Source organism: Carassius carassius, chromosome 46 (assembly GCF_963082965.1).
Source record: "Carassius carassius chromosome 46, fCarCar2.1, whole genome shotgun sequence".
Taxonomy (NCBI): Eukaryota; Metazoa; Chordata; class Actinopteri; order Cypriniformes; family Cyprinidae; genus Carassius; species Carassius carassius.
Genome location: NC_081800.1, coordinates 16,449,866 through 16,464,520, shown reverse-complemented (window position 1 = coordinate 16,464,520; position 14,655 = coordinate 16,449,866). Strand labels below are relative to the sequence as shown.

General features: G+C 37.5%; 1 protein-coding gene across 1 annotated transcript; it reads left to right on the top strand.

The window, feature by feature from the left end:
• Positions 1 to 11,633: 11,633 nt before the first annotated feature.
• On the top strand, positions 11,634 to 14,216 carry LOC132129331 (uncharacterized). The gene is made up of 4 exons (XM_059540884.1): positions 11,634 to 12,121; positions 12,257 to 12,568; positions 13,255 to 13,375; positions 13,684 to 14,216. The coding sequence occupies exons 1-4, from the start codon at positions 11,938 to 11,940 to the stop codon at positions 13,829 to 13,831; spliced, it is 765 nt and encodes a 254-aa protein (XP_059396867.1). The 5' UTR covers positions 11,634 to 11,937; the 3' UTR covers positions 13,832 to 14,216.
• The last annotated feature ends 439 nt before the right edge of the window (positions 14,217 to 14,655 follow it).

Below are 14,655 nucleotides of genomic sequence, written 5' to 3'. Positions count from 1 at the left end.
CAGGCAATGACAGAAGCATCCTCTTGCAGTGTGACATGCCTTAAATGTAATATTTTCTTATTCTCTTATAATTCTTAATTACTTTTAAACAGGAATTTGTTACACCATATGACCATAAGAGAACGGCAAGAAATGTATCTATTTAAAATTATTTTATTAATTTATCAATAGACCATTTTTCGATTAATTTAGATATATTTAATATATATTTGTGTATTAACTTAGAATATGTGTGTTTGTGTATGAATGTATGTGTGTGTGTGACTTCATTCTGTATGATTTATAAGGTTGTTTCTTCATGGGGATCTAAAAAGTGTCCAACATTACATTTAAACCGACCCCTCACAGGAAACTGTCAGCATTTTTAGCTTTTCAAAAAAAAAAAAAAAAAACCACCACCTTGCGTTTTTAAGCCATTTGAATTACTAGTGTCCACATAAACCACCTTGTAATACGTATGTCATACCTATATCATTATATAAATCTGTGTACTCATAAACACACACACACACATATACAGGTGCTGGTCATATAATTAGAATATCATCGAAACGTTGATTTATTTTACTAATTCCATTCAAAAAGTGAAACTTGTATATTATATTAATTCATTACACAGACTGATATATTTCAAATGTTTATTTCTTTTAATTTTAATGATTATAACTGACAACTAAGGAAAGTCCCAAATATATAGAATATTGTAAAAGACGACCATTGACACCTTGCACAAGGAGGGCAAGACAAAAAGGTCATTGCAAAAGAGGCTGACTGTTCACAGAGCTCTGTGTCCAAGCACATTAATAGAGAGCCAAAGGGAAGGAAAAGATGTGGTAGAAAAAAGTGTACAAGCAATAGGGATAACCCTATTTATATAGGGATATATAAATACCAGACATCATTTTACAGATAAAGTGACTGTAAGTGCAAGCACATGGCAAAATGTCCTTATCGCAATCACAGATCCACATTCATCTTATAAAGCAATTTACTCAATGGATTTCCTCAGCAAGAGCATCTCAGAAGACCTTAATGGTCAGGGTTATTGATATATAATGATGAACTGAGGAGAAGTGTGTAAGACGAATTCAAACATGTGGGGGAGATTCACAAAGAGTGGACTGCAGCTGGAGTCAGTGCTTCAAGAACCACTACGCACAGGCGTATGCAAGACATGGGTTTCAGCTGTCGCATTCCTTGTGTCATGCCACTCTTGAACAACAGACAGCGTCAGAAGCATCTAAAGACAAAAAGGACTGGACTGCTGCTGAGTGGTCCAAAGTTATGTTCTCTGATTAAATTTTGCATTTCCTTTGGAAATCAGGGTCCCAGAGTCTGGAGGAAGACAGGAGAAGCACACAATCCACGTTGCTTGAGGTCCAGTGTAAAGTTTCCTACAGTCAGTGATGGTTTGGGGTGCTATGTTATCTGCTGGTGTTGGTCAACTGTGTTTTCTGAGGTCCAAGGTAAATGCAGCCGTATACCAGGAGGTTTTAGAGCACTTCATGCTTCCTGCTCCTGCTAAACAACTTTATGGAGATGCAGATTTCATTTTCCAAAAGGACTTGGCACCTGCACACAGTTTCAAAGCTACCAGTACCTGGTTTAAGGACCATGGTATCCCTGTTCTTAATTGGCCATCAAGCTTGCCTGACCTTAACACCATAGAAAATCTATGAGGTATTGTGAAGAGGAAGATGCGATATGCCAGACCTAACAATGCAGAAGAGCTGAAGGCCGCTATCAGAGCAACCTGGGCTCTCATAACACCTGAGCAGTGCCACAGACTGATCGACTCCATGCCACGCTGCATTGCTGCAGTAATTCAGGCAAAAGGAGCCCCAACTAAGTATTGAGTGCTGTACATGCTCATACTTTTCATGTTCATACTTTTCAGATGGCCAAGATTTCTAAAAATCCTTTCTTTTTATTGGTCTTAAGTAATATTCAAATTTTCTGAGATGCTGAATTTGGGATTTTCCTTAGTTGTCAGTTCAGTACCACCGCTCCCTATACGCAGAGTATGCAGTCTGGAAACTGGAAAATGTAAATCATATGTAAATTATGATACTTTTTCAAATGGGCTCAAACGCAAATTTGAAGCTCAAATAGCATTTGAGGAGAAAGACTTGCAGTCATAAAACAATTGTAATGTATTCATTTAGGGTGTCAGCTACAATCCACACATTATTCATTTTTTATATATATTAAAATAAATTATATATATTTTAGGTAAAAACGAGGCCGGTTCATCACTTTCAGGCACATTCCTGTGAAAGGTTTTTTTTTTTTTGTTTTTTTATAGGTTCCCTTACGAAAATTTGTATTAATATACTGTAATATTTTTTGTTGTTTTTGTTGCTATAAAAACAGACCTAAGCCATCAATAGCCTTTAAAATTACTTAAAATGCATTATATAAAAAACAATAAGGCAATAATGATTTGTTAAAAATAACACTGTTAAAATACATAATGTAGGCAAATACAAAATAAACAATTTATGTACATTATTACAAATGCCTGCAAAGGGAGCCAAATTCCATGTAATTGCTGCTGTTACACTTACAGGACAATCAAATCCTTGTTTGCGCTACCTGAACATTTAATTCAAATATTCACTTAATCTTTCATTTTTGGCCACCTTTTTGCTATAGATGACACAGCGTTTATAATTTCTTCAACAAAAAACGTGCATATCACAACCCTTACAAAAATAAACCATGGTTTTATCATAGTAAAACTGGTTAATTTACTTTTGCATGATTTCTGAATGCTTGAGACTATAGAATAAATTTGAGTCATAATAAAGTTATAGTCATAGGTAAATGTCGAGAGCTACAATTGTAATTTGTAAATAATACAATTCATTTAGTTTTTTATTTAGTTAAAGTTCTATTTTCACTCCTATAGTAGGTGTTTTTTTTTCCATCATCATATTTGAGGCACAACAATACAATCCTGCTTAGGGCACCCATTTGGCCAGCAGCCAAAATTAAAAGAAATAAACATTTGAAATATATCAGTCTGTGTGTAATGAATTAATATAATATACAAGTTTCACTTTTTTAATTGAATTCGTGAAATACAACCCGAATTCCGGAAAAGTTGGGACGTTTTTTAAATTTTAATAAAATGAAAACTAAAAGACTTTCAAATCACATGAGCCAATATTTTATTCACAATAGAACATAGATAACATAGCAAATGTTCAAACTGAGAAAGTTTACAATTTTATGCACAAAATGAGCTCATTTCAATTTTGATTTCTGCTACAGGTCTCAAAATAGTTGGGACGGGGCATGTTTACCATGGTGTAGCATCTCCTTTTCTTTTCAAAACAGTTTGAAGATGTCTGGGCATTGAGGCTATGAGTTGCTGGAGTTTTGCTGTTGGAATTTGGTCCCATTCTTGCCTTATATAGATTTCCAGCTGCTGAAGAGTTCGTGGTCGTCTTTGATGTATTTTTCGTTTAATGATGCGCCAAATGTTCTCTATAGGTGAAAGATCTGGACTGCAGGCAGGCCAGGTTAGCACCCGGACTCTTCTACGACGAAGCCATGCTGTTGTTATAGCTGCAGTATGTGGTTTTGCATTGTCCTGCTGAAATAAACAAGGCCTTCCCTGAAATAGACGTTGTTTGGAGGGAAGCATATGTTGCTCTAAAACCTTTATATACCTTTCAGCATTCACAGAGCCTTCCAAAACATGCAAGCTGCCCATACCGTATGCACTTATGCACCCCCATACCATCAGAGATGCTGGCTTTTGAACTGAACGCTGATAACATGCTGGAAGGTCTCCCTCCTCTTTAGACCGGAGGACACGGCGTCCGTGATTTCCAACAAGAATGTCAAATTTGGACTCGTCTGACCATAAAACACTATTCCACTTTGAAATAGTCCATTTTAAATGAGCCTTGGCCCACAGGACACGACGGCGCTTCTGGACCATGTTCACATATGGCTTCCTTTTTGCATGATAGAGCTTTAGTTGGCATCTGCTGATGGCACGGCGGATTGTGTTTACCGACAGTGGTTTCTGAAAGTATTCCTGGGCCCATTTAGTAATGTCATTGACACAATCATGCCGATGAGTGATGCAGTGTCGTCTGAGAGCCCGAAGACCACGGGCATCCAATAAAGGTCTCCGGCCTTGTCCCTTACGCACAGAGATTTCTCCAGTTTCTCTGAATCTTTTGATGATGTTATGCACTGTAGATGATGAGATTTGCAGAGCCTTTGCAATTTGACGTTGAGGAAAATTGTTTTTAAAGTTTTCCACAATTTTTTTACGCAGTCTTTCACAGATTGGAGAGCCTCTGCCCATCTTTACTTCTGAGAGACTCTGCTTCTCTAAGACAAAGCTTTTATAGCTAATCATGTTACAGACCTGATATCAATTAACTTAATTAATCACTAGATGTTCTCCCAGCTGAATCTTTTCAAAACTGCTTGCTTTTTTAGCCATTTGTTGCCCCTGTGCCAACTTTTTTGAGACCTGTAGCAGGCATTAAATTTTAAATGAGCTAATTAAGTGGATAAAAGTGTAAAATTTCTCAGTTTAAACATTTGCTATGTTATCTATGTTCTATTGTGAATAAAATATTGGCTCATGTGATTTGAAATTCCTTTAGTTTTCATTTTATTAAAATTTAAAAAACGTCCCAACTTTTCCGGAATTCGGGTTGTAAATCAACTTTTTGATGATATTCTAATCATATGACCAGCACCTGTATATATATTTACATTGGAAAAAGTACTTGGAAGGTAAGTCTTCCATCTAGTGGCTATTTAGTAAAATTTACTTTGAATTGAAGGTCTTTGAACTTTTCATATTTAGTTTCAGGGAAAAATGGTCTATTGTTAAAATTAATCAATACAAATAAAATAAAATTATACAGAAATTTGTAATCTTATCCAAAAGGTTCTTCTAATTCCTCTAATTCTTATTCTTTGAAAGTTTTTGCATGAAGATATGTTACACTTTTTTGATTTAGTGAAGATGTATGCATGTTTTTATGTCTACATATTTATGTCAGCATATTTATGTCAGCATGCTGAGAGACCCTACAATGCCATTTGAAAACCACAGTTTGTCCAAACTTGTAGGTGCCTTACATCCTGTTTCATTTTTACCAGCACGCAACAAGGTGCTTCAACACATTACATAGATCTCACACTCTCATCAACGGTATGAAGGGACTGTACATACTGTTTTTAGCGCAGAGTAAGTATCTTTTTACTGATTTACTTACACGTGTTTTTGTGTTTATCTGCATTGTATTTGTTTAGTACATTAAACCTACATTTCTGTCAGAGTATAATTGTATATGGAAAGTGACTGTGATGGCATGTTGTTTACCACTTAGAAGTTAAGATATACATGACCACCACACAATTTGTATGAGTACTTCTAGGTAGAAAAATAAACATTTCACTTTTGGATTATAATCTTATTTGCTATCATGTTAATGCATTTTTAATTACTTGAATTGGCATCACCTGAATCACCTTCTCTTGTTCTCTTGTGGATCATATGTATATATTTATATTAATTATTTTCAAAAAATAAGAAAGATCATACAAAATGTATGTTATTTTTTTATTTAGTACTGTCATGAGTAAGATATTTTAAATAAAAGATGTTTGCATATAGTCCACAAGACAAAACAAAATTGCTGAAATTATTAAAATAACCCCATTCAAAAGTTTGGGAACCCTTAGTTCTTAATACTGTGTGCTGTTACCTGGACGATCCTCGACTGTCTTTCTGTTTTGTGATGGTTTTGCATGAGTCCCTTGTTTGTTCTGAACAGTTAAACTGAGAACTGTTATCCAGAAAAATCTTTAAGGTCTTGCAGATTCTTCAGTTTTCCAGCATCTTTGCATATTTGAACCCTTTCCAGCAGTGACTGTATGATTTTGAGATCCATTTTTTTTTTTTTTTTTTTTTACAGTTGAGGCACTAAAACACAGCTATTAAAAAGGTTAAAATGTTTACTGATGCTCCAGAAGGAAACAAAGATGCATTAAGAGCTGGGGGGTGAAAACCTTTGGAATTTGAAAATCAAGGTAAATTGTACTTAATTTGTGTTCCGCGAAACATACAAGTATCTTCTGTTGCTTATTAAGGGCAGAACTAAACTTAATACATCTTGTTACCTTCTGGAGCATCAGTGAACGTTTGAACCTTTTTTAATGGTTGTGTTTGAGTGGCTGAATTGTCCTCAGTGTGAAAATATATAAATATATTTTACTCAAATTTTTTTATCAAAATTTTACAAATCTTCAAATATCATATCTGAGCAGATGGTAAGAGTTGTAACCACTGGTATTTCAACACAACTTTCCACACATAGATTAAACAAAAAACATGCACAAACAGTCTTTTATAGGTTTGCTGTTTTAGAAAGATGTTTGATCAAAATGCTTAAAATAAAATTAGTTTGAAGAGTGAAACAGATTATCAAAAATGAATAAGTGTAGGGCTGGAACTTGGTTCTATGCATCAGTTAGTGAAAGTGAAAAAAGTGAAAGCCGCACTGGGTTGTACATTATAATTAACTCAAATGATATATGGGGAATTTTAATAATTAATCAGGAATATGATTACTATATATATCTCATATGACAGTTACATTAAAATTATTGAAGATGAAAAATAGGTCAATTGTATATATCAATAACTCATTACAAGGCACTGTAATTTACTCATTCATATGTCAATATTCCATTCTTCATATCAATTATAGTGATATCTCTTACTGTAAATTACCGCAAATCAAACAGTGGTTTGTCTAGCAAACGGCCGTAAGATTAACTTATCAACTTTCAATAAAGTTATCACTTCTTATAATTCAAGGAAAAATATTCTCTGGCCATGAAAACATTATCCTATCATTATGAAATTTCGGTTACTAAAAAGTAAAGAGCTTGTAGCTAAAGATCAGACATTTCATTGACTCGTGATGTGAGCGTTAAGACAGAGGCAATCATGAATATATATTGGTTTTTAATAATTGAACTAATAATAACTACAAATCAGAGTAAATACGCGTACGACAATACAGACATAACTTTGTACAAGACATAACGGAATCCAAATGAGGGAGAGAGAGAGAGAGAGAGAATGAGTGAGAGAGAATGAGAGAGAGAGGTGAGAGAATTAGGCATGATCACAGAATTACACGCTCAGTTATGCAAACTCACAGACAGTAACCCTTGAAAGACAACAACGAATCAAATCACCTTGAAAAGGTAATAGACAAACTTTAAGCAGCATTTAAATCTCCATAGAGAATGATACTTGCATGTGGTCTCTTTGTGACTTGCCAGACCAGCGTGCGTGTGTGCGTGGTTCTTTGTAGCTAGGCGTGTTCTTTCGTGTCTTCCGGGGCTGCTGCAGAATCGCGCGATATTTGAAAGGTCCAACAAACGTAATGATTCAGAATTCGTCTTCCTCGTGTAGAGAGGAACTTAGTCAGTAAAAGAAATGAAAACAATGGAGATGAAAGCTCCCGAACGAGCCATGAGAACGGCTGTTCTCTCAGCCGCCGTACTGAGATCAGAGACGATATAAGAGCGGGGACCAAGAGCAAGAAGGACAAGACAGAATAAGAGAGAGAAGGAGGAACTTCCTGGGTCAGTTCTACTTATGGAGTGACTGGTTCACGCCTCTGTTTGCGCGAACGACCAATGAACGTCCACGATCTGAAGCGGGAAAAAAAAAGGGAAACACCCCCTCGCTTGAGTTATAGCTGACAGAATTGAACATTTTTCTTAAGAAAGATTGTATTTCTGAAACTATGCATCTTTTTGTAATTTGTCGTCGACATTCGACACAGTCGGATTTTTACGATTATAAAGATACCATAAATGACATATATAACTGATAGAACCACGACGTTACATTCATATGCAGAAATACACACATTTAAAGTTTGATTAACACATGATAAAACTGCAGATACTCCAATTTATAAGGGGAAACATCTACTGCACATAAAGGCAATACTCAATACATTTAGAATACATTGAGAAAATAAAAGGGTACTATTCTCTTTTCTAAGAGTTAGCTTAACTGTCCTGTTTTCCCAGTGGGATCATAAAGTTTTATGAGCTGGTCAGGAGTAGGGTTACAGAATATTAAGGACTTACATAAAGAAAAGTTTGTGTGTGTATTTAGGAATGTGGGTGTTTCCTTTCTCCTTTGAGGCTGCTCACGTGACTGTGGAATTTCTCGTCCAGAGTGTCGTAAATAATTTAAATCCAGCCAGGCTGGCGCCAGGTCAGGCATTTAGTTTAGAGAGAGTTGGGTTTATATGCCTGAATTCAAAATCTACAAGCTTTGGGTTTGCATTGTTTTAGATTCAACGAACCGTGATTCATTAGTTCTGAACCAATGAATCAATGAACTGCATATACGTTACATCCCCCCTTTCCGTCGGATGAAGTCCCTGTATGGACATCATCGGACGGCAATCATCAGGATGGACAGAAGACAGGTGAATCATGATGGTCGTGTAGCAGGTGGTTCATGATGGAAGGTGGTTCCTGGAGCTGAGGATTCAGCTTGATGAGGTTCGGTGTGGTCTTTGACTTGGCACCCCCTTTCCGGGGATTCCATCGGAGACCTCCAGCTACGGTTGTCGTGAGATTGGCTGTAGAGGTTCGCATCTCGTTGAGTCTCCTGTATAGGATGAAGGTCACGCCGAGGGTCAGGGTGTGACCAATGACTGTGGAGATGCACCGTGCAGTGTCGGCAGCAGTCCAGGCTCGGACCGCAGATGACAGGTTCAGAACGGGCTGTCGAGACAGTGCTTGGAGGGCTGTGTCGACGGGAGTAATGTCAATGTGTTGGGTTATCAGTTCTTTGTGAACAGTTTCAATTTCATCTTGGAGCTTGTCTCTCTGCGGAGTAAGCTTGTTGATTTTAGCCCGGGCCGCTTGCAAGTGTGTTTTGCAGGCCCAGGTTTTAGAGTCTCTTTCTTTCAGTTCAGTCTCTGCTCTTTTTAGGAGAGCGTCACCTTGTTGGAGTTTTTTGTTGAGTTCTTTTCTGGCTTCTCTCTCCAGCTGTTCTCTTTGATGCTGGTTCTGGGTCTCGAGGAGGAGCTGATCAAGGCGACTCTGGGTTCGGGCCTGGTCCGTCCAGGCCTCCTCCACTTGAAGCTTAAGCGTTGCTGCTTGCTTTTCAAGGTCGATGTTGCTCCATTCACTGAGCCGTGCCTGGACAACGAGAATGTGAACTAGGCTTACGAGGATCCTGGTGAGTTCTTTGTAGTAGTTGCTTTGGGTTGGATCGTGTGCCATCAGTTCATCTAGCTCGGTGTCTAGTTGCTCTGGGTGCTGCAGGTTACTGCCGTCCTTGGGCAGGAAGGGGGTCGTCACTGCTTTCAACCATGTCGAGAGGTGGCCCCCGTGGACTGCTGGACTGGATGACTGGAATATCCTGGCTCACTGTAGGTGAAAGAAGCACAGCACACACACAAAAAAGACCAATGCAAGTCTGTTCTACGGTTAACGAGCTATATTCATACGGGCTGTGCCGTTTATGAGAATTTTGGGGCTAACTGATGCAAACAGTCAGACAGTTCAGTAGCCAATTAACTTGGGTCAACGAAGGACCTGAAATGGAGATTTGACAGGCAGTAGCCTAGCGGGTCGCGTGATGACACTAGCTGCTGGTTGTCGCTCTACTATTTAGCTTCTTTGGTGGCTCTCACAGGTTACTGTCTCTATGTGAAATGAAAGAAACAAATCACAACAGAACAGAGGATAGAAAAAGATCAAATTGAAACACAACACTTGAAATGAGATAAAAACAATAGTAACACGATGTGTTAGTGAGAATAAGGAGGCCTAAGCCTACTGCTAGATTTTAAGATAGGGCCAACAGGTGAGTGGGCTATCAGAGTAGGAAACCTAGAAAGATGGTGTGGCTTGAAGAAGCAAATGGGTCAAACACTTAAAATATATCCGGGGTAACATCTTATATTCTGTGGCTTATAATAAGTGGATGGGTTTTATCACATTTGGTTCACCTGGGTGAATTGAAGCCATTCAGGTGGAAACCAGTGGCTTGGTCAACCTCTCCGGCGCTCCCCAAACACTCAACCGCAGTGTCCCCGGACCTCCGTTACTCTGGCCTTGCGCCCTCTCAAAAAGAGGAACCGAGTTTCACTCACAGCCAGTGTAACGCTGGTCGGCTCCCTTGCTCACTGGAAACCTGAGATTACTGTCCAATCACCAAGGGAGTTCTACAATCAAATACACAAAGGACGAACAAAAGAAACTTAAAGTTAATTAAGGTTTGGTTTGTTTAACATCAACTGAGTAAATATATATGCAGAAATGAGAGGTAACAGCTTTACCTAATAATGATAAAACAACAAACAAAACATTATGATAATGATGGTAATTATCAAAATAACAAAATACAGGAATGAAACACGGGAGAAGAAGTAGCTGGTTTTCACCACAAGGGCGTACTCCCTCTCTGTGCTTAACCTGGTGAGCAGAAAACTTATTCAAATTAAAAATTCAAAACTGGTTTAAATTGAAATTTAAAATAAGCATGTAAGAAAATCCTCTAATAACCAATGATAACAGTAAGGTATCATTAATAATTATGAAATTAATCAAAAAGTGGTAAAAATAGAAATATGCAATTCAAAACAGAATTGAAAAGAGAGCTGAGAGCTGTGAGTCGATTTAACAGGAGACTGCCACTAGATGGCTTACTTCCTTCTAAGTGGGTCAGTCAGTGGTTGACCTGAAACATCTAGATTTACACAATTAAACAATTAAATTTTAATTCAAATCATGTTTGAACCAAACTCAAAGTAAATGTAAACAGTCAAAGGAAGGAAACATTGTCTAACCTGAAATAATATTCACACAAGCAAAGCTGTAAATGCAAATAATTATTGAGAATTTAGACATCTAATTCAATAAATCACAAGGGAATAGGGATTTAGCAGTGAGCGCATTATCTGAAACGGCCACGAGATGGCGTAATTGCACTCATGCAAGCTGACATCAGAAGGCAGGGCGTAATTTTGAACTTCTAAACAAATGACCCCCTCTGGTGTTTAGTAAGCGGAATTACAGCCGACTTCAATTTGATTTAAACTCTGTGCGCTGTCAGCGCTGATTTGGTGATACTTTAAATGTTTAGATTCAACGAACCGTGATTCATTAGTTCAGAACCAATGAATCGATGAACTGCATATCCGTTACAGTCGTGACATTTGCCAAGTATGGTAATCCATACTCAGAATTGATGCTCTGCATTTAACCCATCCAAGTGCACACTAGACAGCAGTGAGAAGAGAACACACACACGGAGCAGTGGGCAGCTATATATCCAGCACCCGGGGAGCAACTGGGGGTTCAGGGCCTTGCTCAAGGGCACTTCAGCCATAGGTATTGAGGGTGGGAGAGAGCACTGTTCATTCACTCCCTCCCACCTACAACTCCTGCCAGCACCGAGACTCAAACCAGTGACCTTTGGGTAACTAGTCCAAATCTCTAACCTTTAGGCCACAGCTGCTCCCATTATTGACTGAATTTTGTCCCTTCCAGGGACAGGGTTAAATGGACTTAATGATTGGAGCTAAACGATTGGAGAAATCCTGTATATGTCAGCCTTGTGTCTGTTAGGGTGATTCCAAGGGTCCGACAAAGGGACAAAGGGGCCCTGAATAATAAATGTGCTTGAATAAATAAAATCAATATATTTTAATAATCAACTTCTACAATGTTTAAAAATGTAACTTTTTTTCTTTAGTAAGTCTGCAATTTCAGTGTGATAAAACAAAGATTCAAGCCACAATTGGAAGCACATTGACTATTATCTGCACCTATGAAACATCCAAGTACAGATTTAACAAGAAGTACTGGTGTGCTGGAGACTCCAGATCCTCGTGTGAAGTTCTGATGGACACAGATGGATACACACAGGAGGCCTACCGAACACGGGCTCAAATCATTGATAGAGTTTCTAGAGGTTTGGTTGTTAATATCGGAGATCTAAAGTTGGATGACAGTGGAATATACTGGGTCGCGATTGACAAAATTTATGCTGATATAATGAGAAGGATACAAGTCACAGTAACAAAAGGTAAGACTTTATTTTCATCATGTGAAGTGTGATTAAGACAATCTGAAAGATCATTTGGCCAGTGTACCTATAATTGTTCACATTTTACTCTTGAAAATTGTACCTACAAGGTAAGAAATATAAATTTAATTTCAGAGGCTGTAATAAAACCAAAGGTGTGGCCTCTCAGTTCCCTAAAGATGACATGCTGGGGACAACCGTCTGTGTTTCGCTGTAGGAGTGAGAGAGGAATGGATGTGCAGTACTCTTGGTACAGAGTTGGATACCCAAATAACATTGTCTTGCACCATTCCACCGATCTCTTTCTCCATTGTTCAAACATCACTGAAGACAGTCAGTTTTTTTGCTCAGCCTTTAATGATGTCAGCAGCCAGAACAGTGAGTTTGTTTCTCTGCAACTACTTCATCCTGCAGACAAGGACTGTGTTTATCTCATCTCATCATACGGTGAGTTTAACTTGTACATTAAGTATTTTATTCTGCATTCTGGAATTATTGATTCTGATTGGTCACTTGCACCAAGCAGTGTTCAGTTAACGTGCATTCACACCAAGAACAATAACTATAACGTATGATGAACTGAGCTAGATTTTTAGAAATTAGTATTTAGCAATTAGCATGCACATGTCTATTAAGTCCATGAGACTGTAGGGTGTCCAATTAAATTTTAGCTTTCAGATGGGTGCTTGCAAGTGCCCCCTTTGTGGCTGCTATGCCCTCTAACACACTTCTGCCGAGCCCCCACTGAGGTGAGCTCCATAGCAGACTTAGAACCAACAGTCAAACAGGTTTTTTTTTTTCACACAAGTGTGGACTCAGAAGACCACAAGGCGGTGCCATTTCAGACAGGGCCTTCAGGTCTTTTGTATTACACTTTAGACTGGCACACTTGTTTCAAACTAATGCAACCAGCGCCATCTTGTCATTTAGTTCAGGATTGCAGAGAGAATGACCTCAGAGGACTTCAGTATCAGTAGTACTGTGATATTGTAATGTTTGTAGTGTTGCTAGGCCAGTTGTTTTGTTCTGGTGTGTACATGATGTAGCACTTAATTTATATAGTAATGTGTGTGTATATTTAAGTTTACATGATTCTAAGATGTCTGAATATAAAACTCTCTTTTTTTGACCAGCTTTCTCTAGCTATGACTGTATAAGAAGCACAACATCGCTCTCAACATCCATCCAAACGACAGAGAACTTCCTGAGCTCTGCAACAGTTTCTCATATCACGTGGAGTCAGAATAAGACAATGTAAGTTGATCCGACATGAACAGAAAACTATTATTCAACATGGTAAAATGAATCAAGTCAAAAGAAGACAGCAACCAACCCCTTCTTGAGAACATACATAGTAAAAATTTGTGGTTTATAATGAATTGTTTACAGAATTCTAAAGATTAGTTCACCAAAAAACATTTCATTCCAAACCTGTATGACTAAATTTCTTCTGTAGAACATAAGTACTGATAGGAGAAAAGTTTAATAATAACCTTTTCAATGCAATTGTAAATAGGAATTCAAAGTAGTTTAAAAAAAACTCATGTTTTTTTGTTTTGTAGGGTCCAGTCTGGTTTACCACTGTGGTATGAGTGTCTTCGCTGGATTCTTTGCTCAGTTATGATTGCCATCTTATGTGTAGTGCACACATGCTCAAAATATACATCAAGAAGACTTAGGGCTCAAGGCAAACACCCCAAAGACATCTGATTAAGAATCATGGTTGCACCTTTATTACAAGTGTTTCTTTATTTATGGTTTGCAGGTACATACTTTGCATCCTTTTTAATTCACGCTGACTTAATTATATTCCTTGTTATTATTATCCACAAGATGTACAGTTATTTCAGCCCCAAACTGTTTAATTCATTCAAACTTCATTTTGTAGATATTTTAGCTTTAGACGTGTCAAGTGTTTTTTTGTTTTGTTATTTTTTATATATACTGAAAAAAAATGTATATGGACAGACAATCCTCACATTTCAAGCAGATATCAACATTAATGCAACATGCAAAATATCACACACAATGAGCTACTGTTGAAGTTGTTTTGTGACCTTGATCAAGAATCTGTAAAGATATATTTTTCTTACTTTAAAAGTTTTATATATATATATATATATAATATATATATATATATATAAAATAAAAAAGACAACCAAATAAACTCATCTTTCATTCATAAACTTTCATTTAATGCAAGGATTCCCAAACTTTGTTAGCTGAACCCCTTTGGTCTAAAATATTCACTTGAAGTACCCCCTGAGATTTTAATTTAAATGTCAATCATTCCACACATTCACATGTTCACGGTTCTCTGGTGTTGCATGAAACACAGGGAAATAAAAGAAAAAAAAAATGTATTTATTTATATTGTACATTATACATGTTTAGCATTTGATTAATAGTCTAAAGTAGCGGTATCAGAATTTCTGCAGGGCTGGAGCCCTGTAGAGTTTTGTACCAACCCTGCTCCAACACACATACTGTACCATGTAGTTTTCAAATAAGCCTGAATTGTCTTCCTATTGGGA

Excerpts from the sequence above, each read along its gene's own strand:
- LOC132129331 (XM_059540884.1), top strand. The coding sequence starts at position 11,938 with ATGGACACAGATGGATACACACAGGAGGCCTACCGAACACGGGCTCAA. Across the intron at positions 12,569-13,254 it reads TTATCTCATCTCATCATACG|CTTTCTCTAGCTATGACTGT; the intron begins GTGAGTTTAACT and ends TTTTTTGACCAG. Across the intron at positions 13,376-13,683 it reads TGGAGTCAGAATAAGACAAT|GGTCCAGTCTGGTTTACCAC; the intron begins GTAAGTTGATCC and ends TTTGTTTTGTAG.